This window comes from Leuciscus leuciscus, assembly GCF_965113295.1.
Source record: "Leuciscus leuciscus genome assembly, chromosome: 1".
NCBI classification, from domain to species: domain Eukaryota; kingdom Metazoa; phylum Chordata; class Actinopteri; order Cypriniformes; family Leuciscidae; genus Leuciscus; species Leuciscus leuciscus.
The window spans coordinates 72,126,184-72,153,460 of NC_138725.1; the positions used below are offsets into that span (position 1 = coordinate 72,126,184).

General features: G+C 39.2%; 2 protein-coding genes across 2 annotated transcripts in view; both read right to left on the reverse strand.

Moving 5' to 3' along the window:
• LOC309509747 (uncharacterized protein) overlaps positions 1 to 27,277 on the reverse strand; it is a 150,364-nt gene that overhangs the window by 53,533 nt on the left and 69,554 nt on the right. The gene's annotated exons all lie outside the window — the stretch shown is intronic.
• Positions 9,609 to 20,060, reverse strand: LOC309512342 (tripartite motif-containing protein 16-like). Its single transcript, XM_082187886.1, has 6 exons — positions 19,025 to 20,060; positions 14,564 to 14,659; positions 14,235 to 14,468; positions 13,166 to 13,325; positions 10,922 to 10,969; positions 9,609 to 10,674 (listed from the first exon to the last, which is right to left on the reverse strand). Exons 1-6 carry the CDS (start codon positions 19,601 to 19,603, stop codon positions 10,151 to 10,153), a joined length of 1,641 nt encoding a protein of 546 aa, XP_082044012.1. The 5' UTR covers positions 19,604 to 20,060; the 3' UTR covers positions 9,609 to 10,150.

The following is a 27,277-nucleotide window of genomic DNA, read 5'->3' on the forward strand; positions in this document are numbered from 1 at the left end:
AAGCATCGCAAGTTTTATTCACATTCAACGATTTTCCAGTATCAGCCAACCATTCTCTGACATCTTTATCAAATTCCTGGTTTTCAGTCATTGTAGCACAGAACCATTTGTTTTGTTTGTCAGACTCATCCTGAGGTATCGGCATTTCAACGATTGAATTATGCAGTTCTTCAGCCTCTTTGCAATACTTGTCAAACTTATTAATTTGCCTTTCAACATCGGTTACAGTTTGACATGTGATTTTGAGAGAAAACAGATCGTTCACCTTTTGTTTGATCTTGTTTACTTGATTTAACTTCTGTTTTCTAGTCCTTTGCAAATTTTCAAATAACAGAGTAACCCCCTTAGCGGTCATTTTTCTCACTCTTTTTTGCGACTCATTTTCATCAACAGCACAATCATCTTTTGCAACCTTTTTCCGAACAACATCTCCAACATCAACACCAGCAGCCATCTCAAAGTCTGATTTCTCCTTTCCATCCATGAACAACAACACAACCAGCACGTAAAATCAGCATGGCATGTCTCTGATTAATTCGAACTTCAAATTCCATTAGATGAAGCCTTTTAAACAAAGTAAACAGCACCCACCGGCCTTCCTTGGTTTCCGTCCTATGTCCACGTTGCAAACTTACAGCGAGCAGGATTCCTTTAATCCTCATTCACCGTCCTTTGTTTGGAGTTAAAACAGGAAACCAGTCCAAATAGCGCTCCACGTATAATCCATTCAACGCCTCGGCGCGATCCAACGGGAACAAGTTTTTACTAATGTTATGGCTGCTCCTATAGCTGCCGACGGCTTGGTTAAACTACGCACTCTTTACGCACATCAACAGTCTTGTAGTCCATTTCTTCTTTTCTGTTTCTTTATTTATCAAATGCAAACATTAAACATACTCGAGACGGTAAAACATCCAACTTGGTGTGTGGTAAAAACTGTATGCGTTCCCCCACCAAGCCCAACTAACTCTACGTGTAAAACACCGGTTTAAAAACACTCTGTGCACATACTGCCCCCACCTGGTGACAGCCCGAAATACATATACATTAATACTGGCTCCAACAGCATTCATAAACCATGTGTGTGCACAAGTGTGGGTTGCAAAAACACGGTTCAAGCAGCAAGATAAAAACTAACATTAACAAGTCAAGGGTCAGCATCCCAACTAAAGCAAACATTCTCCACACCACTCTTCCTCCTCTTCCTCCTCTTATACTCTTCCTCCTCTCCCTCTAATATTGTTTCCATCCATTGTTGGTATCAACATTCTGTACAGCATTTTGAGTCAGTTTTGCCACTCTGAACTGACTTGTGTTATGTACAGTTGGTTTGGTCATGTTTGGACAGTTGTTATTTAACAACAACAGAAACACGGTGAGCAGAAAAATTTATATTTTTATAAAACACTGCATAAAACGTGAATTTTTATCTGTCATACTACAGACTCAGACCGTTTAACCAAACCAGGTTTGAGACAACTAAGTTAACCTGTGGCACCTTTAGACGTTTATTATTATATTCCCCCCCCCCCCCCCCCCCCATATTTAGCATGATTAATCAGCATATTAAGAGTATTTCATAATAAACAATGTTATAATTTGAAAAATTATTTAGAGATGAAGCGAAGACAAAAAAATCTGAAATTACTAGTCAACTTTATTTTGTGCTCATGATGAGAGTTTTGCTTATTAGATTATGTATGTTGTTTGTTTTTAGTTTAGTTTATTACTTTGAGTAAAATATAAAAATGGTCCATTCTTTTCTTAAGACTTCCAGAATGTTTTCTCAGTCCCAAGGCCTTCTATGTGCCAGAAACATAGGTGTCTAAATGTCACATAAATACATACATAAATACATAAAAATAGCCTGATGAAACATCTGATCTAACCTTTTATATTCATATCCAGTTGGGAGAAATAATTATGTGTGTTTTCAAGTTATGATTTTCTGATTATTTTTGTATTCAAGACTATTCTAATATTAATATTTAGAGTTTTCTTGTCTGGTTGACATTTGGCTGCATTTAATTTTGAGGAATTAAATGGTAAATACTCACATCATTTTGAGTTTCTGATTTCTGCTAATTTCTGATTTTAAAGTTAGATGCCTGTGTTAATATACTATATTAAATACAGAAATATACTTATAGTACATACAGTATACAATATATTCACCTCAGTTGTGATTATTATACTTTTTTATGTAATTGCAAAAATAGCAAAAATGTATGTGCGGAAATGGCGGCAACATACACTTTCAGGGTGGAGGGAGACAGCCTTCGCTCCAACCCTTGCTGCAGGAAGGAAAGCATGACACTGATCGGGCATTTCGTGGGTTATTGATGTTTAGAAGAACACCAGTTGACGAAGGGGTTCCACTTCAACGCATAGGCATGTCTCGTGGATGATGCTCTAGCGCAGGGAACGGCAACTGGCGGCCCGCGGGCCAAAACTGGCCCGCCAGCAATATTTTCTGGCCCCACGGATTATTTTGGTAGTCCTAAATGCTGCACAAAACTCTTCCACTACTTGAGAAAAGCCGTAGTCGCGCGGCGATTTCACCGCCGCATACTGTGTGAAACGCCCATAGGGAATCATGCGGCGCGGGATTACATTTTAAAGTATAACTGTGCGTTCACACCGGACGCGAATAGCGCGTCAAATTCGCGCCTGCCGCGTCTAGTTATACGCTTGACCACTTTGTGTCCATTCGCGCGTCAAAAGAGACGTTAGCGGTCAGAACTCTGGTGTACTTTGGACGGAGCGGGCGGTCTGACTGACAATAGCCCACTCGCACTCCCGACATCTTTTGACAGCGTATCCGCACTTAATTCTGACCGCCTGTACACCTATCTCTGAGGAGCTGTTTGGTACTGAAACCATTGTCAGTCAACAACATTCTTTTTTTTGCAAGGATGTTTGAAATAGTTCGGCAGAAAATAGCCTACTTCATTTCGTCAGTAGGGCAATATGATTTTCGTTTATGTTGCTTAGAAATTTGAGTGATAGGCTTTGTCCTATTTAATTTATGTTATTTATATTTCATTTTTTTTTTCTCTGCTGACAGTAGATGTTAAAATAGCCTACTATTTATATTGACACGAACACAATTTTTGTATAGCATTTAAAATTATTATAGGCTACTTAATCTCCTTCTTTCCGTTAGAGACATTTGAATGTGAGATTATGGAAACGAGATCTAAATTTTGTGGACCCGTCAGGTCGGGAAATAAAGCGGGTGAACACCGAGTATATTTTAAGCGGTTGCTGAATAGAACCTTGTGGGAGCGGGACGGGAAAAAAAACAGTCCCGCGCAGACCTCCTTAAACCTTAGGTGTGTATGTGTGTGTCCCCGAATAAATAATAATAAAAAAAAAAAGGAATAAAGTTAAAAAGTCGGACTGTACGGAATGAGGCATGATTGCTATTCACACCTTTATTAAAATGGCTGTAATCTGTTACCACAATAGTACTTGATCTGTTTAAAATTATTTCCTTGATATATGCATAAGGTGTTAAATTAAAAATTAAAAATTAAAAATTAAAATTTGTCTAATCCAGTAATTCATTTTTTCTATTTTTGATCTGAGCACAATCAGAAAATCAGAAAACCCGTCCTTATTCGTTTTTTTCATTTCAGTTCAGGAAATAAATAATGGAAAAACAAGTCGCTTTTCATCTTTTTATTTTTGGTTTTAATAAAAATAAAAATAAAAGATTGAATGAATGATCCACGGACGGTGACGGACACATCATATTCCACAATTATAGGCCTATATAAGAGTATTTAATTTGTATCCATAGGCCTACTCCGTGTAGCTGGCCCGCCATCTACTGGCTAAAAAAAATATTGGCCCGCGGCCAAAGTTACTTGCCGACCCCTGCTCTAGCGGAAGTGATGGTAGCGACCACCGCTGGTGGTAAGGTACTCAAACCTGCCTCGTCCTGTCCAGGAGCCACACGTGGAGGTTCCAAAGATCGGGACGAGGGTGCCATAGGGTGCCCCGTCCCTGAGAAAGCAGGTCCTTCCTCAGAGGGATTGGCCAGGGAGGTGCTGTCGCGAGGAATACTAGTTCTGGAAACCAGGTCCGGTTGTGCCAATACGGGGCAACCAAAATGACCTGCTCCTCGTCCTCCCTGATCTTGTGCAAGGTCTGCGCAAGAAGGCTCACTGGGGGAAACGCATACTTGTGTAGGCCCCGTGGCCAGTGCATCCGTGCCGAGCGTGCCCTCGGTCAGGAAATAAAACAGGTCGCAATGGGACGAGTCGTGGGAGGCAAACAGATCTACCTGTGCGTCCCCGAACTGATCCCAAATCAGCTGAACCGACTGGGGCTGGAGTCTCCATTCTCCAGGGAGAGGCCGAAGCCGAGACAGCTCATCGGCCGAAGGTTCAGGTCTCCCGGGATATAAATGGCTCGAAGCGACCTCAGATGCTTCTGACTTCATATGAGGAGGTGGCGAGCGAGTTGCGACATACGGCGGGAACGTAGACCACCTTGATGGTTGATGTTCGCTAGGGCTGGGCGATATATTGCATGACATTGTTATGCACATCTCGTCAGTAAAGCCGGTTCCTTGATTAGTAGTAAATCGCCATCACCTGCTTTCAGATGGAGCGGCATTTACTACACAGAGCCGTAGTTCACTGAGAAGCTGAGCCATTTCGCATTAATTATCACGGACGTACCGCCTGCGATAATTAATGCGATTTTAATTTAATTAAGGTGGGAGGCTTTCTAAGCGAAACCCCATTCGTCGTCACTGACGTAACTCGTAGTGACCACGAAAGGGAACAATCTTTTCACAAAACTGACAAAACCTTGTCAAACTGTCAAAATCCATCAACATTCTGTGCATGAGCTACTTTCTGACATTCTAACTGAAAGTGGGTGAATATCAAAATACATAATAGAAACATTTTGTTAAACCACTTACAAGTGTTATGTTGACAACACTATTGAAACAATGACTTTTTATTACAACTGTACATGAATAAATAGATCATTTGGCCCTGGACTAACAGGGTATTCTATTTGTCCATTCTATTGGCTCTATTCTATTTTGAAGACTTGTACTGGCTGCACAAGTCTAATTTAAGGCTCTCACAAATAAATAGTATGGGTATATTATACATTTTCTGAGTCATCAGAGTGCCTTGAGTATTGAAGTTGTTGAGTTTTGTGTCCGTGGTGTTCTTTCATGCCACAGGGATAAAAGAAAGCATACAGTTTAGGCGGAGTTATTTCTGGTTTAAAGAAGTCATGTGACCTCTGTGTTTGTCAGACAGATTCAGTACTGGGTGGGCTTAAATGAAAGCACCATATTATAGAATATTGACAATATCCCTAGCATGAGCCTAAACCCGATATACACCAGATTTCAAAAACGGAATTTATTTTAGGGGGTTAGTAACTTCATAAGCTGAAAAAAAGTGATTTCGCTACCACCCCTGCACTGCTATCGTGATTTTTCTAATACTAGGGGTGTATACCTTGCCAAAAAACAATGATAGCATTTGTCCCCCCGATGATACCGATCAACCCCCCTGGCTCATGGACTATAATGATTCTCTTGATGCAATGGAATGCTAGAAGTTTGTTGGCCAATGGACAAGAATTAAAAAATATATATATATAGAAGAGCTAGCTAGCAAACCCAGTGTTATTTGTATTCAGGAGACATGGTTGAGACCAAATTTAGATTTTAGACTAGGTGGATATGATTGTGTGATAGGAGGGAAGGAGTAGGGGGTGGGTGTGTAACATTTGTTAGAGAAGGTATTGCATTTGAAATGAGCATGAATACATAGTCATAGAGATCTTGACAAAGGAAGGAGAGCTCATAATTATTAATTATTATAATCCTTGTAAGAAATTAGATCTAAATGGGTTAATGCAAATTGAAGGAATGGATGGAAATAAGAGAGTGATTTGTGGGGATTTTAACGCACACAGTACATTATGGGGAGGAACAAAAACAGATGTAAACGGTGGGGTGATCGAACAACTGTTAGAGAAAAAGGAATTGGTTTGTTTAAATGATGGGAAAAGGACCAGACTGGATGTACAGCTGAATGTACTCTAGCTGTAGAGTAGAGTTGCAATGAAAAGTATTTATATAGCACTGATAAGATCAGTGTTAGACTATGGAAGTATTGTTTATGACTCGGCAGCAAAAACTTTGGGTTGGAAGTTGGAGAAGTTGGATGTGATACAGGCTCAAGCTTTGAGACTTTGTTGTGGTGCTTTTAAAACAACTCATGTATCTGCTCTTCAGGTAGAAGTGGGTGAAAAGCCATTACAAATCAGACGAAAGCAGTTAATGATGAACTACTGGGTAAATCTTCAAGGTCATTCAGAAGATCGTCATTCAACAGTAAAGGTACTCTTTCCGTGCTGAGAAAAGGAAAGGTCTAAACGGAAGTGTTTTGCATGGAATAGTGACAAAAAAGCTAGAGTTATGATTTTAAGTCAGAAAAGATACATTTCAACAGTACCATTATCAATAACTCCACCTTGGTTGTTTCCTGCAGTACTCATAGATTTTGATATGCTAGAGTTAATGAAATAATCTGGAAACATTGTAGCTGTTGTTGAAGATAGACTACAATCAAGCATTTGTCCCAGTATATACGGATTGATCTAAAGATTCTAAAACAGGAAGAACAGGTTTTGCTTTCAGAATTTCATCCTTAAACATTTCTGTTAATAGGAGAACATTTGTCAGTATACACAGTAGAGATGATGGCAATAGCAACAGCACTACAGTGGATAAAAGAGACTCAAATCAAAAAGGTTATACTTTGTACAGATTCATGTTTGGCATTAAAGTCATTGAAATCATTCACATCTCACAGTCGACAGGATATAGAAAATGAGATATATGAAAATCTGTATAGATTTAGGAATATGAACATCATGATAATATTTATGTGGATACCGGCTCATAGAGGGATAAAACATAATGAAAAGGTTGATAGTTTAGCAAAACAGGCTTTGGAAAATGAGGAGGTCATGAATATTTCACTTAGTAAATATGAAGCAAAAGCAGTAATTAAAGCATATACCACGAAAGAGTGGCAACATAATTGGGATACAGTAAATACAGGACGTCATCTTTATGAAATACAACGAGAAGTAGGAGTAGTGAGGATAACTAAAAGAAGCACCAAAGAGGAAAATATTTTAACAAGATTAAGGGTTGGACATACTATGCTGAATAAAACCTTAAAGATAATAAATAAACATCCAAAAGGATTATGTGAGCATTGTGGAGCATAATGCACCTTAATGTTGGTGCTACCCGCCATAAAATCGAAGAAGAAGAAGATTATCTGCAGGTCTTGTTGTTTTATGTAATGTCATCAGCTGATCATGATAGTCTGATGTGGAGTGTCCTCTGGTGGCTCTCAAGGGCACTCCAGCTGATGACCGTTACAAGTAAGTTTCCACTTTTGTTTGTTGTTTTGGCTAGACCTTCTCCTGAAGATTGAATGCTTCCATTTTCTTTGTTTAACAAAAATGAATAATTTTATTTTTGCATCATCAAGTGGTTGGCTCACATTTCTGGGGCAGAGGACTAAAGGGAATCATCCACGCTTACGTTTCTCCTTTTTGATTTAATTTAATCCTGTTATCCTCTCCCAACCCTACTGGGAGAGCTTTTAACATGTAACTATATATATATATATATATATATAGTGGGTACGGAAAGTATTCAGACCCCCTTAATTTTTTCACTCTTTGTTATATTGCAGCCATTTGCTAAAATCATTTAAGTTCATTTTTTTTCCTCATTATTGTACACACAGCACCCCATATTGACAGAAAAACACAGAATTGTTGACATTTTTGCACATTTATTAAAAAAGAAAACCTGAAATATCACATGGTCCTAAGTATTCAGACCCTTTGCTGTGACACTCATATATTTAACTCAGGTGCTGTCCATTTCTTCTGATCATCCTTGCGATGGTTCCACACCTTCATTTGAGTCCAGCTGTGTTTGATTATACTGATTGGACTTGATTAGGAAAGCCACACACCTGTCTATATAAGACCTTACAGCTCACAGTGCATGTAAGAGCAAATGAGAATCATGAGGTCAAAGGAACTGCCTGAAGAGCTCAGAGACAGAATTGTGGCAAGACACAGATCTGGCCAAGGTTACAAAAAAAAATTCTGCTGCACTTAAGGTTCCTAAGAGCACAGTGGCCTCCATAATCCTTAAATGGAAGACGTTTGGGACGACCATAACCCTTCCTAGAGCTGGCCGTCCAGCCAAACTGAGCTATCGGGGGAGAAGAGCCTTGGTGAGAGAGGTAAAGAAGAACCCAAAGATCACTGTGGCTGAGCTCCAGAGATGCAGTTGGGAGATGGGAGAAAGTTGTAGTAAGTCAAACATCACTGCAGCCATCCACCAGTCGGGGCTTTATGGCAGAGTGGCCCGACGGAAGCCTCTCCTCAGTGCAAGACACATGAAAGCACACCTGAAGGACTCCAAGATGGTGATAAATAAGATTCTCTGGTCTGATGAGACCAAGATATAACTTTTTGGCCTTAATTCTAAGCGGTAAGTGTGGAGAAAACCAGGCACTGCTCATCACCTGTCCAATACAGTCTCAACAGTGAAGAATGGTGGTGGCAGCAGCATGCTGTGGGGGTGTTTTTCAGCTGCAGGGACAGGACGACTGGTTGCAATCGAGGGAAAGATGAATGCGGGCAAGTACAGGGATATCCTGGACGAAAACCTTCTCCAGAGTGCTCTGGACCTCAGACTGGGCCGAAGGTTCACCTTCCAACAAGACAATGACCCTAAGCACACAGCTAAAATAACGAAGGAGTGGCTTCACAACAACTCCGTGACTGTTCTTGAATGGCCCAGCCAGAGCCCTGACTTAAACCCAATTGAGCATCTCTGGAGAGACCTGAAAATGGCTGTCCACCAACGTTTACCATCCAACCTGACAGAACTGGAGAGGATCTGCAAGGAGGAATGGCAGAGGATACCCAAATCCAGGTGTGAAAAACTTGTTGCATCTTTCCCAAAAAGACTCATGGCCGTATTAGATCAAAAGGGTGCTTCTACTAAATACTGAGCAAAGGGTCTGAATACTTAGGACCATGTGATATTTCAGTTTTTCTTTTTTAATAAATGTGCAAAAATGTCAACAATTCTGTGTTTTTCTGTCAATATGGAGTGCTGTGTGTACAATAATAAAAAATAAAAAAAAAGAACTTAAATGATTTTAGCAAATGGCTGCAATATAACAAAGAGTGAAACATTTAAGGGGGTCTGAATACTTTCCGTACCCACTTTGTGTGTGTGTGTGTGTGTATATATATATATATATATATATATATATTTTATATATATTATATATATTTATTTTTTTTGTAACTGCATGCTTTGGATGCTGTGTTCTCCATTTATGTTGATGTAGTGTCTATTGGTTGATCTGAAGTGAAATGGCTCGACTCTCCACACATCCATATAGAGAAGCAAGAAGACAGACGGAAAAGAAAAAAGCACAGAGTAAATATTTTTGTGAAGCTGCTCTTTTCTTTTCTTTAATTTCATTAGCATATTTTTTCAGCTGGAATCTTTTCATTTTATCCAGAACTAGAGCTCACTGCTTTTTGCAACAACACTGATATATATTTTTTACATTTATTTCTCCACTACTAATGTCATTTTCCACATCTTACATTGTTCACAACCATTTCTGTTATTTCATTATTCATTATTCCTTAATCTTTTCATTTTGTTTGTTTAATCATTTCAAATGAAAGGTACTTTTAATAGTAATATTAAAATGATTATGTGTCACTACAATAAAAACTAAATGAATATGATTTCCATCAATACAATTATAGCTTGATAAACACACACACACACACACACACACACACACACACACACACACACACACACACACACACACACACACACACACACACACACACACACATCATTCTTACTGTCTCTATAAAGGATTTAATACACACATTTATTCTGTTATTTCTGTGACAGAAGTTAAGATATTTAAGAAAATTTTAATAAGAGTCTCTGTCTCTCACTGTCACTGATTTATCGTGCAGCTCAAAGTATTATGGGTAAAATCTCTCTACAATCTGTCCTGAAACATCAACACAGTTTCACTGATGATCCAGAATAAACCCTAAACCCAGGATAGAGCGTCTGAGTGAATGTGGTCTGGACTGTGTGGATGAGGCTCATTGTGTCAGAGAAGCTGTAGAAGGACAGAGTTCCTGCACTGTGATCCACATACACTCCTATTCTTCTGCTGATGGACTTTACAGGGAGAACAGTGTGTGTGTTATTGTGCCAGAATGTGTAACTGGAGGAAGAGCACTCCAAACTCCAGGACTGATCATTGCCTCCAAACAAACAGTCATTACCCCGTCCCTTCCTGCTGATGCTCTTATATGACACTGATATATCAACACCACGACTCCCAGTCCACTCAATCTCCCAGTAACAGCGTCCACACACACTCTCTCTACACAACACCTGACACCTCTGATCAAATCTGTCTGGATGATCAGGATACGGCTGCTCTCTGACAGTGTAAGTAATAACTCTGTTTCTCTCAGACAGACTGAGGTGTTTATTCACTGTGTTCAGATCCAGAGTGAGCTGATGGGAATCTGATGGAGAGAAAACACATCAGAAACAGGAATTATGAATCTGTCTGATATTTTAATGTATCTGAACTCTTCATGAATCAATGTTCAATGTATCATCAGTGTCTCAGTACAGCTGACCAAATATCCTGTGCAAATCATCATTTACATGATCAATTATAAAACTCTTCTATCATGATTTATTTCTCCTTCTACAGGAAGAACATGAACACATTCAGTGAGTTTTTCTGCTTGTTTTCTAGTGACTCACATTGTAGGAAGTCGTTCCTGGTTTTGGGATTCATGTTGGTGAAAGTGACTGTGGAAATAAACAGACATGAACAGTGTGAAGAGAAATGACAAGATAAAATACATTCATTTCTAAGACATTTCTAATATGATGCTCTATAATATTAGATGATGGAATCATTTCTGAGAGCAGATTAATAATCTCCAGGGGCTTCATTTATAAAACACACACATCGGATTGATCCTAAATTCCATGGATTTCATCCTCCGTCATGTGTATATAAACGCTTGTCCACGATGATGAGTCCGTATTTCTGAACCATCAAGAGATATTTGTGGCCGTTCTGTAGGAGGATTTGATGGACTTGAATTTAATCATTGTAACAACAATGGCATCTGCTTTTCGCATTAAGTGGATCATGTGATGGCAAAACACATCGTCTTTGTCCTTGCTGGTTAATAATTGCCCCACGAGGACCAATTTACCAGCACCCATGTGACTCGTATCCCCCAACTTTACAGCCTCATGACATTCCGCACACACACACAAACACCCTTTTGTGTATAACTGAGAATAAGAGAAATATCTGTTATTTTCCTTTATAATGTGTGTACCTTCCTATATGCACGTGTGATAGAGGTTTGGTTTGCTAGAGTATAGTTTTGAATTCTAAATGTTCATTGAAGGGAATTCCTCAGTCGTGTCTTGTTGTAACCCTACCTCAGACCATAAAACTTTACGACCCAGGAAAGCAGGCATTCCAGCATTACACACACACACACACTCTGGACTTTGAAACAGATATTCCCCCACATAACAAGCCACTGAATGTTGATATGTATTCCTATGTTTCTCAAAGTGTCGTCACTTGCCATAACGGAAACACTGACAACTTTATTGTGTGTTTAATCAAACTTTATTTGTGTGCAATTATGCATATAAGTGTAACGTTATGTTTCCCCAATCTTTACCTGTCATAATTGATATCTCTGTAATCCTCTCCATCTCACGGAGACGAATCTTGACTGCAAAGTACAATAATATGCATTTGTTCCAGGAAATATCATATTTCTAAGTATGAATCCTTTCCCTCATAAGACATATGGTAAAAGGGGGCGTGTTTTTCTTCACACAAAGAAGACTTCTTCCCGCTACAGATCAGAAGTTTTGATTCGCTCTGTCCCCAAAACAGGGCGTAAACAGATGTCTGTTAAAAGGAAGAGACCCCCACTTCTCTCTCTCTTCTCTTCTCTCTTCGATCGCTCTTCTCTCCTCGATCTCCTCTTCTCCCCGGCTTCAAGAAACATCTGAAAGGCTCAGGCCTTCTCCTCGGACCAACACATGTTCGAGTCGTAGCTGCCGTTCTTTGCAACTAAGTTCCTATCGCCTTTCCCCTCGACAAGGGAAACGACTGAACTTTCTCGGTAACGTTAAATTCAAGTGAGCCTTTACATCGTTTTTCGAAACGACCCAGAAGACGAAGCTAGACGCAAACCAGCCGGACACGCGCACGCGCGCGTCCCCTTTTCAGCATCACACTGAAAGAGTACCACATCTCGCAAGTATCTTTCTCTCTAACAGCTGATTCCTGGTGTTTAGCTTGTTTAGTTTGTTTGTTTTATTGTTTGCATTTTACGTACGTTTATATTTGTAGCTTATAATCTCTAGCGTGTGCCATTTTATTAATAAACCCATTTATACTTTTAACTGTCTCTGTGTTTGAAAACCCACTTTTTATAAAGTCAATGAAACAAAAGATCTATAAAGCTACAGGCTCTATATTATAAAACTACTTTGAGTAGTTTTAATTTATAAACCCAAAGAGGTTTTATCTTCGTGGCCAGAAGATAAACTTTCTTGGAGTTTTGTAAACAGGAATACTTCTTCTTAACTGTGATAGTCTTACACTTATTCGCGGGACGAATAACGGATGACGAAACCAGTTACAGAACGAGGCATTTCCTATAATTGACAAAGTAAATGCATATGCGATTTATGAATTATGACCATGAGTTATGATTATTAATATTCCTAAAATTCCCTATATCCTTGAGCTAATTCGCATTAACCCAGAGGCATTTACGCTACATCATTTAAAATACATAAAGTTTATATAAAAATGACCTGTTATTTATAAACTGAGATGCATTTAATTACATTTTTGTGAAAAATTGTAACAATCGAAGGAACATTTCAGAAACGGTTGTACGTTCAGATTTGGGATCTTTCTCCACACGTCTGTATAAACGAGGCGCAGGACTTTACCTCCGTCTGAGATCTTCTTGATCTCCTCTTTGCAGAAATCCTCCAGTTTGTCTCTCAGCTGACGGACAGATTCTCTCATGCCATCAAAAGAGGAGAGAGAACTGAAGGAAACGTCGGGTTCGTCTGTAGATTCAGGAGGTGCTGAGAGAGACTGGAAACTCTACAGAAAACAGAAATCAAAACTCATCATCTCCACACTTCAGCCAATAACCTGCACTATATCAGATCTGAGCGGCTCTTGTTGACTTGACTTCTCTTCAGTGACTCGCTTCAATCCAGCACTTTCACACAATCAGCACATTCTCCTCATATTCATAATTTAATGCTACAAACTCTAGTATTTGACACTTAATAATAATATCATATATATATACTGAAAAGCAGATTGAATGTAATGCTTTCAGACACTTCATTATTTTTAAAATTAGAATTAAAATAATTATTTTAATTAATGTCTTATAGTCTAAAATTATATTAAATTAGCTAATATTTAGAGAGCTTTTTGACCACCTTAAGTAAGATTTAAGTATCTGTATGTTATTTCATAATTATTTCTATTGTCTTTGAAATATGGTTACTGCTGAATGAACTGACACACATTTATGATAAACTAAAATATACTCAATTTAATTTCTATTGAAAATTGTTTGTTTAATTTTATCAACATTATCAATATTATCAGCTTTGAAGATCACCTGACCCAATTTCCTAAAATAATTTTAGAAGAAATAAAAGATTTAATTAAAAAGATGATGAAAAATCTAGTTGGCTGGATATTGATACCATCAAGTTCACTGATTTCATCAAGACAGAAGAAACCAGAAGTAAAAATGAGTTAATATTTAATGGTAAATTTCCCAGGGCTTTGTAAGTGTGTCTCTTTAAACAGAAGATGATCAGATGAGAGTCTGACTGATGATTATATGATAACACAACACTTGACTGAATCTGACTGAATTCCTGACAACATCTCAGTCAACGGCTCATTCTGCTCTCATGAAATGTTTCTCTGTCATAGCAGGATCTTGCTCAAGTCCACTATGATCCTGTTCTTCTAGATCTCTGTTACCTGCAGGAACTGGATGTGATCTTGTGTGTGTGAAAGCTGCTCCAGCTCAGCGTCTCTCCTCCTCAGATCATTGATCTCCTGCTCCAGTCGCTCCAGTCGTCCTTCAGCTCGACTCACTGCAGTCTTTTCCTGATCTCTGATCCGCTGTGTGACCTCAGAGCGGCTTCTCTCAATGGAGCGGATGATCTCAGTGAAGATCCTCTCACTGTCCTCCACTGCTGTCTGTGCAGAGCGCTGTTACACACACATCACAATCACACAGTGGCTTCAGCACGACTGACAGAGTCCAAACTGAGACGTCTCAAACTTCTCTTCTTCTCCAGACTCACCTTATGAGACTTCACAGCCTCTCTCAGATGCTGAAGATCTTTCTGTCTCTGCTGGATTCTCTGACAGATCTTCATCTGCGTCTCCTTCAGCTGTTTCTGGAGGACAAACCAATGACAGGGAATGACACATAAAACTACTGTCATACAAACATTAAAGTTACATCAATCCAGAGTTGGTGAAGTGGTTAAAGATCTTGCATGGTAAGTTGTTACTGTCTGGTTCAAACCACAGATTCATGGTTTCCTGAAATGAATGTCAGCAGTATTTCATCAGTGCCTAGTTTTATATCATTAGTATCATCATTTACTCTCCCTCATGTAACTCCAAACCTGTATGACTTTCTGTCTATTGTGAGACACAACAGAAGATATTTAGAAGAATGTCTCAGCTGTTTACAGAGGCCAAATAAAATATGGTGACACGTCAATAACATCAAACCTCATTGGTTCTTTCATGTCACAGTCACATGACTAAACACCATGATGTCATTGTGTTACCCCATTGGCAGATAATGTTTTGCTTGTTTTAAGCAAAAACTCAATTTTTATTTATTTCCCCAGAAAACAAGACTTAATATCTTATGTAATTTTACTACTTTAGTAAAATAACGTTATGCATCTTTATTTAAGAAATGTTTGATATTTGGACTGGAAACAAGACAAAAATACTAAGTAAGAAAAGCATTTTTGCAGTGTAATAACTGAACTTGCAACAGTTTTGTTGCAAAGAACAACATTATGGTGAAATTAGATCTCGTGTTTGAGTTAAAAACGAATTATTGTTAAGCATAGCAAGAATCATAGAAAAAAGGCTAACAAATAAGAGTTATACCCACCAATTAATATTGCCCCTTCATTCATGACATGGATACCGTAATCATATAGAGTAAACATAGTTGCATTGCATACCTTTATCTTTCGCTCGTTTCTAAATTGGGCACCTGATGGCTTTGACCTTTCTTGTCCATCTCTTATTTGGCACTCGACATCGACAATCAACAGATCCCCTGATCCCCCCATAACTGTCACTCACGCTCACGAGTCACGACCAGAAGTCAAGACTAAACCAATTCACCTTGGTGGTGGTGACCAAGTAATCGTTTTGTATTATCTATTTTTATTAGCCATTCAGACCATTCAGAAAAACAAAAATGTGCAGGAAATATAGAGGCCCGTATTTATAATATTATGAATGAAATGTGCGCTATCTGGAAGAAAGTCGAGGTGTGACTGATAACTTCGATAACTATATGGACTAAATTTGACTCAAATAAAAAAAGTAGCATATTTTAAAGAGTGCACTTATTTTGGAAATTATACACTTAAAAAGAATATAATTGTGAATTAAGTGTGAACTGAACGTAATGTTTTCAGACACGTAATTGCATGTTAATTGCTATTAAAGGTACAATATGTAAGAATTTTGCATTAAAATATCCCAAAATCTCAAGGCCAGTGTTATATATTTTGTTAAGTTGATTACTTACAATATCCCAAATGTTTCCAACTATTTTTAAATCGTGAGAAAATTGTGATTTTAACCAAGGAAACGGGGCGTTAGAGCAGGGGGGAGCTGGGAGTCGCCAGTCAATTGCGTCATATCCGCGTTACCCTCGGTTTCCGCTCGTACTGCGTGGAGTCCTGGACAAATGCGGAAGTTGTAGTTGTAGCGTCTATCAAACTACAAACTTTAGCATGTTTCGTGCAGTCGTTATGGTACACAATTATTCTTTACCGATTGCAGCTGGTTCTGTCGACAAAGCATGCTTAATTTTATATTTTCCAAATGTAGCATTCGGTAATAGTTATGTTTATGCAAGGAAAGTATTATTGCTTTAGGTTTGTGTTTAGTTTATTGACATTGTTTATCACGTCTGGTATTGATGGCCATGTAAATAAACATAGCATGTGTTATACATAAAGATTAATCAGTATTTTGGCAAATGATGTGGGTATGTTCGAATGTACTTTTACAACAATTGTTTAGAACACGTAAAACTGTGCAGCGTTATCACAACAATGAATTCGACAAATACAGTAACATCTATAATAACCAATTTAGTATTAAACCTTACTTTTCTTGCGGTTAATTCATTTTAATGAAATAAAAGTGTGATGAGGTTTAAAGGGACACTTCACCCATTTGCATTAAGCTTTGTATTGTTAGAAACCCAGTCATATATTATAATAAACGTGGATTTTTCATTAATTTTTCCCTGAGATGGGAGAAATAAGGATTTAAGTGTTTTACTTCCTGCTTATTATGACGTAAAAATCATCATTTTGCGTCATAATAAGCAGGAAGTCACATTTCATTGAAAAGTGTAGAGACTACAAACACTAGCTCCTCATTATTCCAGGGGGCGGGACCCGCTCACGCTACAGGCCTATTACAGATCAGTGGGTGGGACTTCACTTTCTGAAACTAAAAGCAATATCCTCCATCTTGTTTGGAAGCTAAGCTAACAGGCACTGTGGAGCAGGCTGTGAAGATATGACAATAGCGGAGGGTAACGTTACTCAATATGATGTAGAAGAAGAGGATTTCGGAAGTCTGATGCTCGAATCAGGTGTTTGTGGCTACCTTTACAAGCCGCATAGCGAAGAGCAGCCGAGGCAGAAGACCTGCCTGTCGCGGACGAGAAGCCCAGACTGGCTCGAGCTGGGGGCGGACTGGTGGCGCCGGTGATCTCACTATGCAACTACGAACCGCTACGAACACAGAGATAGAGTCCGTCTGCTGCAAAGCATTTAAACGATGCCAATTTCTCCTGGACGAAATCTCTGAATCACACGAGGACACGGACGTTTGTGTTGTGAACCATCCTAGTTTCGCGCCGCATCTGACTGAACATCCCGGTAACGTAACTATGCAATAATTCACCACTTCGAAAGAAATACAAATGAGGAGTAATTCATTAATGAGTTCGCCAACTAACTAACGTTAGACATTTTGTGTGAAATGAATTTCAAGCTCCGGTGGTAGCTAGCCTTATGGACGGATGAGTGATTCATATGCGTCAGAGTCTCACTAGTAGCCTTGTTGTTTTCAACTGCGCTCTCTAACTGGTAGGCGCGGCTTGGGAGTGGCCTCCTAGGGCAGCGAAGCAAGTGCATTCTGGGAGTTGTTGTCTTTCATCCACATAAGCCAAAAATACATTTTCTGGCTTTTCTCAGTCTAGAAAGCTCCAAATTCAAAAATAATTTCACATTTCTTCTACATAAATGACCTATTTTAAATACACATTCATCTTTCCAGAGGTGAAGTATCCCTTTAAGAGTCAGGAAGGAAGAAGACAGGGATCGGCGTGGCTGGGACTCGTACTTTATTAAAATAAAACAAAACAAACAAAATCCGCGCACAACGCGCATTTCACTGTGGCAACCGCGACGGCTCAAAACAGTTCAAAAATGAGAGCTCGGATCCACCGGTTTTCTTCCTCTGCGTCCAATTTTCTCTCCAGTCTCTCTCTCGTTCCAGCGCGGCTTATAAGCGGTCTCTCCACGCCAATAATACTGCAATAAGACACAGGTGTTCGTCATTTGCACTTGACCTACTTGCTCGTCTCTTCTCTCTCCCATCACAGACCGCGCTGAACCACGCCCCCCTCGCCACAAAAAGCATGTCATTAAACGCAACATTTATAAAAATAGAACTTAGCCTCATCCATAAACATGATTTTTCGATTCCCGTCTGACTGATTTACATCCACGGTGGAGTTTAAAATGACAGTTCCCATCATTCCACGCTCCTTCACATCGTCATCAAGCTACGCCGTTGTTGTTGTTTGGAATGTAGCGCCCTCTAGCGGCAAACAATTGTTGCATATTGTACCTTTAAATGAAAATGTATTATAGTTTAAATGTAAATATAAAGCAATTAGCTGAACTTAAGAGTGACTTTTTGACCCACTTAAGTAAGATTTAAGTATATAATGTAATTTCATAATTCTATTGAGTTAAATATTATTAAAATGTACTTTAAAGTAAAACTTTTAATTTTACATTATAAAAAAGTGTACTTTATAAAGTGTTCTTATGAAACAGTCATGAAAGTTGACTCTCTTTAAGTGCACTTAAGTGGCCTTTCATTTCATTAATATTATATTATCTCCAAGTACAGTTTTTGGTTTTTTTTTAATATACTTTTAATTTGAAGTACACTACAAGTGCATGTCAATACACTTAAGCGTACTTCTTTCTTTAACCACTAGTTGTTTAGATTACTTTTATGCTTTTTCTCCTTTTTGGAGCTTGAAACTTTTTTACTGCATTGACTTACACTGACTTTCTCACTGACTTTCAAGGTATAAACTAAAATAGATGAGAAATTCTTCAAAATATCATCTTTTATATTGCACAGAAGAAACTCAGTCAAGCCGGTTTGGAACAACATGAGTAAATGAGTGAGTAAATAAAGACACTTTCATTTCTGTGTGATCAATCCCTCTCAGTTCATACCTGTTTCTCTGTCCTCTGTGCTGCAGTTGATACAGTGTTGTGGTTTTTATGTTCACTCTCCTTACACCACACACAGATGCACTGTTGATCAGTGATACAGAACATTTCTAGCTCTTTATCATGTTTACGGCAGATCATGTCCTGCAGTCGTCCAGTGGCATCAATCACTTTGTGTGGCTTACGAGAGGGAAATTCCTCATGACGGTCAAAATGAGTTTGACAGTAAGATTCCTGACACACCAGACAGGACTTGACAGCTTTGTATTTTCTTCCAGTACAGACGTCACACTGCACGTCTCCAGCTCCAGCGTAACAGTCAGCAGGAAGTTTAGTCTTCTTCAGTTTCTCCACCAGTTCAGCCAGAATGGTGTTTTTAGCTAAAGCAGGTCTTGGACTGAAGGTCTGTCTGCACTGAGGGCAGCTGTAGACTCTCTTCTCATCCTCCTGATCCCAGCAGTCTGTAATACAGATCTTACAGTAACTGTGTCCACAGAGGATAGTCACTGGTTCCTTCAGGAGATCCAGACACACTGGACACGTGAACTCATTCTGATCCACTGAAATTCTGGCTTCTGCCATTTTACCGCATGAATACAGAGAGACACAAACACACAACAGCTCAACAATACTTCAGTTTCGGTTTCTCTGAACTGAGGAGTTGAAATAGTTTCCTGCTTCTGTGTTTGAGTGACGTGTGTAAAACAGGAGTGTCTGTAAAGCAGCTTCCTCATTCCTGGTGAAGGAGAGTCACTTTACTGCTGTGTTTATGTGCCCTAGTGGAGTCGAAAACATTAAATTGCGTGCATGTTCAATGAGTGCATTCACACCGCGAGCAGTGTGAAAGCACACTTTTGATGGACAAAATAAATATGATTTCACACAAAAAGTACCTAAAATGCACATAATTTGCATGTGTTTTAACAAGAACTGGAGTAAGCTATGTCAGAAAAGAAAATGAAGACTCAAAAATATTTATAGAAAATTTACCCATTTAAACTTGTTTTTTATTAATCAGTTTGGGTAAAAGTGGTGTTTTATAATATATATATATATATATATATATATATATATAGATAGATAGATAGATAGATAGATAGATAGATAGATAATAAATATTTGTGTGTGCTGTAAAGTGGTTAGAAAAAATTTAATCGTAATCGGCTAAAATCTATCGGCAGGTCAAACTCAATGAAAAATCAGAATCGGCCTAGAAAATTGTAATCAGTGCTTCTCTATAATCTTTCTGATTGGCTGGTATCAAACCCCATCACATAATCTGATGTTCACCTAGATGTTTTATTTATTTATTTTAACATTTGACGTAGTATTGTCGATGGGTTCAATAACACATCCTGCAAAAGGGGGGCCTTGGCCAGAACCTAGTGGTATTTGGGGGGGCCTTGTCATGGAAAAGTTTGGGAACCCCTGGCCTAGTCCACAAGACAAAATACATTGTGTGTCATTACCTGAATGATCCACAACCGTTTTTCTTTTTTTTGTAATGGTTGTTCATGAGTCCATTGTTTGTTCCGAACAGTTAAACTTCTCAATGGTCTTCAGAAAAATCCTCCAGCTCCTGCACATTCTTTGCTTTTCAAGCATCTTCTGCATATTTGACTCCTTACTAGCAGTGACTATGATTGTGAGATCCATCTTTTCACACTGGTGACAACTGAGGAACTCATACACGACTATTACAAACCCTGCAAATATTTAGTGATGCTCAAGAAGGAAGCATTAAGAGCCAGGGGGTGTCAACTTTTGAACTGGATCATTAGTGTAAATTGTTCTTATTTTGTTTAAAAATTAATTAATTAATTTAGTCCTTCCCTTCAGAGGCTAAATAAGATATTAGCATGTAAAACAAAATAAGAAAAAATTTAAACATCACCATCATCCTGCTCAAAAGTTTAACCCTTGGCTCTTAATGCATCGTGTTGCATTCTTCAGCATTACCTTGCAGATTCTGAAAGATGTACAGTAGGTAAACATATGACTGTAACTATACATTGCAATCATTTTGTAAGGGTTACAATATTAATTTAAGAGCTCAGTGTTGAGACCGAATTTGATTGACAGGCGATCTGACCAATCATAATGCAGATAACCACCATTTTTGTCCGACAAACAAACCAAACCAGTTAGAAGATAAAGGTCAGCGGACTTGAACTTGAAAAATGGTGTGTATTGATGTCTTTTTGCAGTTCTGATGTCATTCATGTTTAATTCGTGATATAACTAGAATAGATAATCAGTTAATGTGCTGCTTGAACCGAGGCCCTACACATTAAAGTGCCACAAAACAGTATTGTTTGAATTTCATAAAAATTACAAAATGAAAGCTGAGACTTTATTTCATATCAAAAGTAGCCTGCTCTGTCTTGTCTGTTGGCGCAGTCAGTGTCCTCTTTTCTCCGCAATATATTTTTCACTGTGTGAGAACATGTGGAGTGAGAGTGGAATGGCTTGTCGGACGTAGCAACAGTAACTAAGAGGAATAACAGGGTAACTGACTTTGTGAAAGGTCAATTTCAAATAATTTTAATCTTTGTGGACTCGGCCTGACTCGACTCAAACTCGGATGTTAAGGACTCGGACTCAAGTCCGACTCGGCCCTCTTTGGACTCGGACTCGGCAATGATTGTCAAGGACTTGGACTCGACAAAGGTGGACTCGGACCCAATACTAGTTGGAAGTCTATTCCACTCATGTGTTCCTCTAAAAGCCAAAGATAGCTGACCAAAGGTAGTTCTTCAGGGAATGGTAGGTTGTCTGCTACACCCACATCCAGAAGATAAGTTTGTCCTTTCACCTTGATGTACATCTGCCGTAGGAAACAGCTTTTCATCCCCGTGAACACTGCGAGTGGATTTCTTGTCACAAGGATTAATCCAGACCGGTGAAATAAACTGTCTTTGCACCGAAGTCTGGTCGCTGCCAGTGTCAACTAGAGCATGTGGTCCTTTACCGTTTACTTCTACAGTGGTCAGGTTTAAGGACAGTCCAGGCTTTACAGGATCTGCATGAGCTCTAGGCATAACAAACTTGAGAGAGCTTGCCAACATTCTTTGGACAAACAGGTTTGGTATGACCCTCTTGGCCACACAAGTAACAAATATTGGCACTTTTTTAGGTGATTTAAATGATGTTATGGATTCAGATTTTCCTCCCACTTATAGGAGTGGTACTGTGACAGATGATAGACATGGGGTTTGCGAGAGTCTCTGCCACCCCGCCAACTCCATGGCTGAAACACATCTGCTAATGATGCAGCTTCGGCAGCCGTTTCAGGGCCTCGCTCACGGATCCATACCTGGAGCTCAGGAGAGAGCATTCGGAGATACTGCTCAAGAATAATTATTTCTCCAATTTCTGTTTTACCTTTTGGTCGAATCCACTTCCCATACAACTCCTTCAGTCTGGCATACAGCTCTTTGGGACTCTCAGATGATTCAACTTCCAGAAAACAAGATCTTTGTCAATAAGTTTCTGTATTAATGTTGTACTTTCTCAGAATAGCCGAGTTAACACTATCATAATTAAGAGAGTCATCAGCTCATTATTGGCCGACGCTGGTCATGTGTGTGATGCGTGTGATGCTGACCAATAATGAGCCGACATTCTGATGTAGAACCCAGAAGCGCTGCACTGTTAACACTACAGCAACAGCGTAGGAGAATGACGTGGAAGAGAAGAGATTGTTGAATAATGTCATTATTTTGGGGGATTTTTGCGCACAAAAAGTATTCTCGTGGCTTCATAATATTAGGGGTTGAACTACTGTAGTCACATGGACTATTTTAACTCTGTCTTTACCAGCTTTCTGGGCCTTGAAAGTTGCAATGACGTTGATGTCAATGGAGGGACAGAAAGCACTCAGATTTAATAAAAAATATCTTAATTTGTGTTCTGAAGATAAACAAAGGTCTTATGGGTTTGGAACGACACGAGGCTGAGTAATTAATGACAACATTTTTATATTGCGGAGACCAGGAAAGAGAAGCGGGTGTTCAGATTCTATAGAGGTCACACATTAAACCAGTTCATCACAAAGTTATCAAACGACTCCTCTGTTTTGTGCACATCTACATGGTGTCAGAAGCTCGATAGTCAAAATCTACGGCGCATAGAACCGCTCGTTTTTAATGAAGACATCGCTAACAACTGGCTGAAATTCAAGAGGGAATGGGACGTGTACAGCAAAGCAGGACTGTCGGACAAATCAAAAAAAAGTGCATGCTTACACTCTCCTCAATTTAGCCGGTTCGGGTGCACTAGACAAATATGAATAATTTCACTCTCAAGAGGGTGAGGACAAAAAGGATCCTGATGTGTTAATTAAAACATTTGATGAGATATGCTTGCCAGAATGGAACATGATAATGGACAGACATGCATTCAATATCTCAGTGCAAAAACCTGACGAAGGAATTCAGTCTTACTATAAGACTGTTGGCTAAATTTTTTTTACTTTGGTACGCTAACTAATGAACTAATACGTGACCGAATTGTCTGTGGCATCTACAATGATGCAGTCCATTCTCAACTATTAAGGGAGAAAGACTTGACATCAGAATCAGCAATCAGAATATGTATGTTTGAGCGTTCTAGAAGGGGTATAAGGAGTGTTTGCAGTGCAGAAGAACAAAAGACGATGTAACAATTGTGGAGGTGAGCACGATTATGAGCGCAACAAATGCCCAGCTTTTATCAAACGCTGCAATCAACGCAGCTGGGGGGATGGCGCCATCTAGTGGAACTGGTGAAAAAAACCTACACAGAGTAAATGAAGTGGAAAGTGAAGTCCACCAAGATTATTTTCATTGTGAAAGTGTGGACCTGCTTGTAAAGAAAGGAGAAATATTCACCAGTCTCAAAACAACCTGTAACAAGCAGGTCAAGTTGAAAATAGACAGTGGAGCTAAATGCAATGTTATGTCTGTATCCACATTGCAGCACGTTGACCCCAACAGTGAAATTGATCAGTCAAACAGAGTAAATCTGAAAGCCTATGGTGGTCAAACAATTCAGACACTGGGCACTGCCACCCAGGGCTGGACTGGCCATCGGGCATACCGGGCACTTTCCCGGTGGGCCGACGTGCTTTTTGGGCCGATACATCTCATACTCATTCATCATTTTTATTATTACTCTTTTTTTTTTTTTTTTGGGCCCATAAAATGTGTACATCGGCGGCCCATTCGTTTTGTTTTGTTTTGCTTAATTGGCTGGGTTAGTGCCGGTGTAATGCGATTGGTCAAAAAAAGTCAGCGTTAGTTTTTTTTTTCTTCTGACAGACCAGCCCATGAAACACGTAGATCAGCGGCCCATTGGTTCTTTTCTTGATTGACACTGGGCTGGCCCAATCACAACTTTAAACGAGTGAGCGAGCGTGCAGCAGTGTGAGTGTGTATGGCCCTGTCCCAAATGGCACACTTCATGTGCACTTTCGGTCTTGTGGACTTACAATGGCTGCCGCGTGCGCGTGTCCGTTAAGTCCGTGAGACCGCAGTGTGTCCCATTTGTCATTTTTAGATCTCAGAAGGGTGCTCACGAGCGCCCCCAAGTGGTCGATTTGCGCCCTTGATGCGCACTTTTGCCAAGCCCGCGCTGATGCGGGCTCCACCATAGACGTAATATAGATAGACGCCCTATCGACCGCTACTGCCTACTGGCGCGGGCGAGCCGTGGGGCCGCCATCTTAGACCGGTCACCCGCTCCACTCAGTGTAATCTGTATGGCAGGTGCAATGAGCTGTCAGCGCATTTAATTAATCATACCTCACTGAATACCGAACTGATTTTCACGCGGGTTTTTTTTGCTGCAAAGGTCATTCATGTAGCTATTATACAGGACACATGGTTCGGCGTATTTTAATATTCAAAGTAGGCTTAACATTAATATAATATTCTGATTTAAGATATAAAGTGACCAGACGTCCAAAATCAAAAAATGTGATGTAGGATATAAGGTATTTTATAAATCACACACTATAAATATGATAAAGAAGCAGAAACAGATAGTTGCAGTAAAGTAAGATATTTTAATAAGTTGAAGAAACGTGTGTGTTTCACATTTACATTGCTTCCTGATATCACGTGCGCAAACACAAATAACCTATATATAAAACAGTTATGTCCGGTCGAACAATGTATGAATTAACTTCAGATTGGGTTGCGCTAATAGTAAGCTTTGTGCCTCTTACAAGTGCTTTCAAACTTCTTTCTGATCTGAATGGTATGTGGAAAACACTTGAGTTGAGGGAGCCAGAAAACACTTGGGGGAGACTTCTCCTAGTGTCCAGAACGCAACTGAATGCCTTTTCAAGTGTCTCAATACTGGAAAAACATGCCCCCGAACCCCCCTAGAAGCACAGAGGTCCACCCACCACAGTTTTACCAAAAATCCTGTAAGAAACACTGGTATTGCTATGCCAATGCAGCTTATAGTTTGATTTAGGATTCATCACTGTGGAGGATAGTTCAACTATATTAAAGATATTATTAAAAAATGTCAAATTTTACTCTCACTTGTTCCTATACTCACTCATTACCTGGCATTAGTGGTTTTAAGGAATAGGAGATTGTATGCATATATTTAAGGGCGTGCAAAGATGGGTGGTGTTTATGATCATATAGTGGGCCAGTCTGGGCCAAAATGCCCGGGCCGATTTTTTGTCCCAGTCCAGCCCTGCTGCCACCCTAGTTCTTTCTAGGCTTAACACACAGCATGAGGTTAAATCTCAACGTATCCCAGAAGTACATGCTGTACAACAACAGGCTCCCCGAGATGAGTGATTATGAGGACTTGTTTCGTACTGACACGGCTGGGAAGCCATCTTCATATTTTGAGCAAAGATTATTAAACGACAACTTGCACGGATGAAGGTTTACCAGAAGACTACAGCAACGAGCTTGCACATCTGCTCCTGCATGAGAGGAATGACTGTCAACACCAGCAGGAGGCAGCAGCGTTCATCACTCAAAAGCAACTGGAACTTGGACTGCGGTTATCCAAACCATTAACAAGCAGCGCCTGATTCATTTTGATAACTTAATCTTCACTTTCTTCATTTCAAGACGGCATGGCATTCATGAGAACGTGCTTGTTTCCGTTGCTCACTCAGGTAATCAGAAAAAAAGCCCCTGATGTTCTGAAATATATAAAACATGTCATAAATCAGTGTTAGAAACAGTGAGAGGCAAAAACACACGTCACAAATTTCACTAACTACTATATACATTATTTTAAGCTCATTTTGTTTTTTTACTTTTCTTCTTGCCAGTATTTTTAATTCATTTATTGCTCCTTTATTGCTGTTCATGTACAGATGAAGATTCCCTGATCATTTGCTGTTAATGCTCGTGTGGTTGAATGATATAAAGATATAAAGAGCACAGAAACTGGTCATTTACACAGAGCTGATTATAACAGCAGGAGTTTCCTGTGTGTCAGGACTGAAGAAAGTCTCCACCGCTCACTTCATCTGCTAGAAGACAAACTTCAGCATGAGCTTTACAATCCTGATTCACATGATGTCGGATCATATGAATGTCAGGCCATCAGGAGCATTTTATTTCTCATAGTTTAGATCGTAACGTTACTGTATCAAATAATAGTCATTTTTCATTTGCCATTGAGTCACTCTAGTTCATTATCAGTCATGTGATCGTCTCAATCTGCATAATCAACCATATTCAGACATTCATCTCTGCTGTGCTCTTAACAAATGATATTTACTAGCAGTAACACTGGTTTAATTTGCTCTTTCCACTGAAGATCAGAGGTTTCATATATTTTAAAACTGAAGACATGGTTTATTTGAGTATTATTTACACAATGATACTACTTTTATTATTCGTTCTTGATTATAGAAGTGAAAACTGACTTAGTAAGGAAGTAGTTCATATATTTTGAATGGTTAAATGCTTTATTTTTCTCCAAAAATAACAAATCAATAAGAAAACTTGTTGTTTAACATGCGGTTTATTAAACAGGTTGCAAATCATCTTACATCCGCATCAACACAAATCACCATTAAGGAACTGATACTCTCTCTCTGTAATGCATCTGATGTCGGTCCGTGTACGTTTTGATAGTTTGTTTTTTCGTTTGAAACACAAAACAAAATAACGAGAAACCACCTGTTTTTCGTTTGTCGTTTCAAACCAAAAACAAAGAAACGGTAAAAAAAGAGCCGTTCTCCCGTTTTTGGTTCTGAATCCAAAAACGAAAAATGACAAAACCAAAATC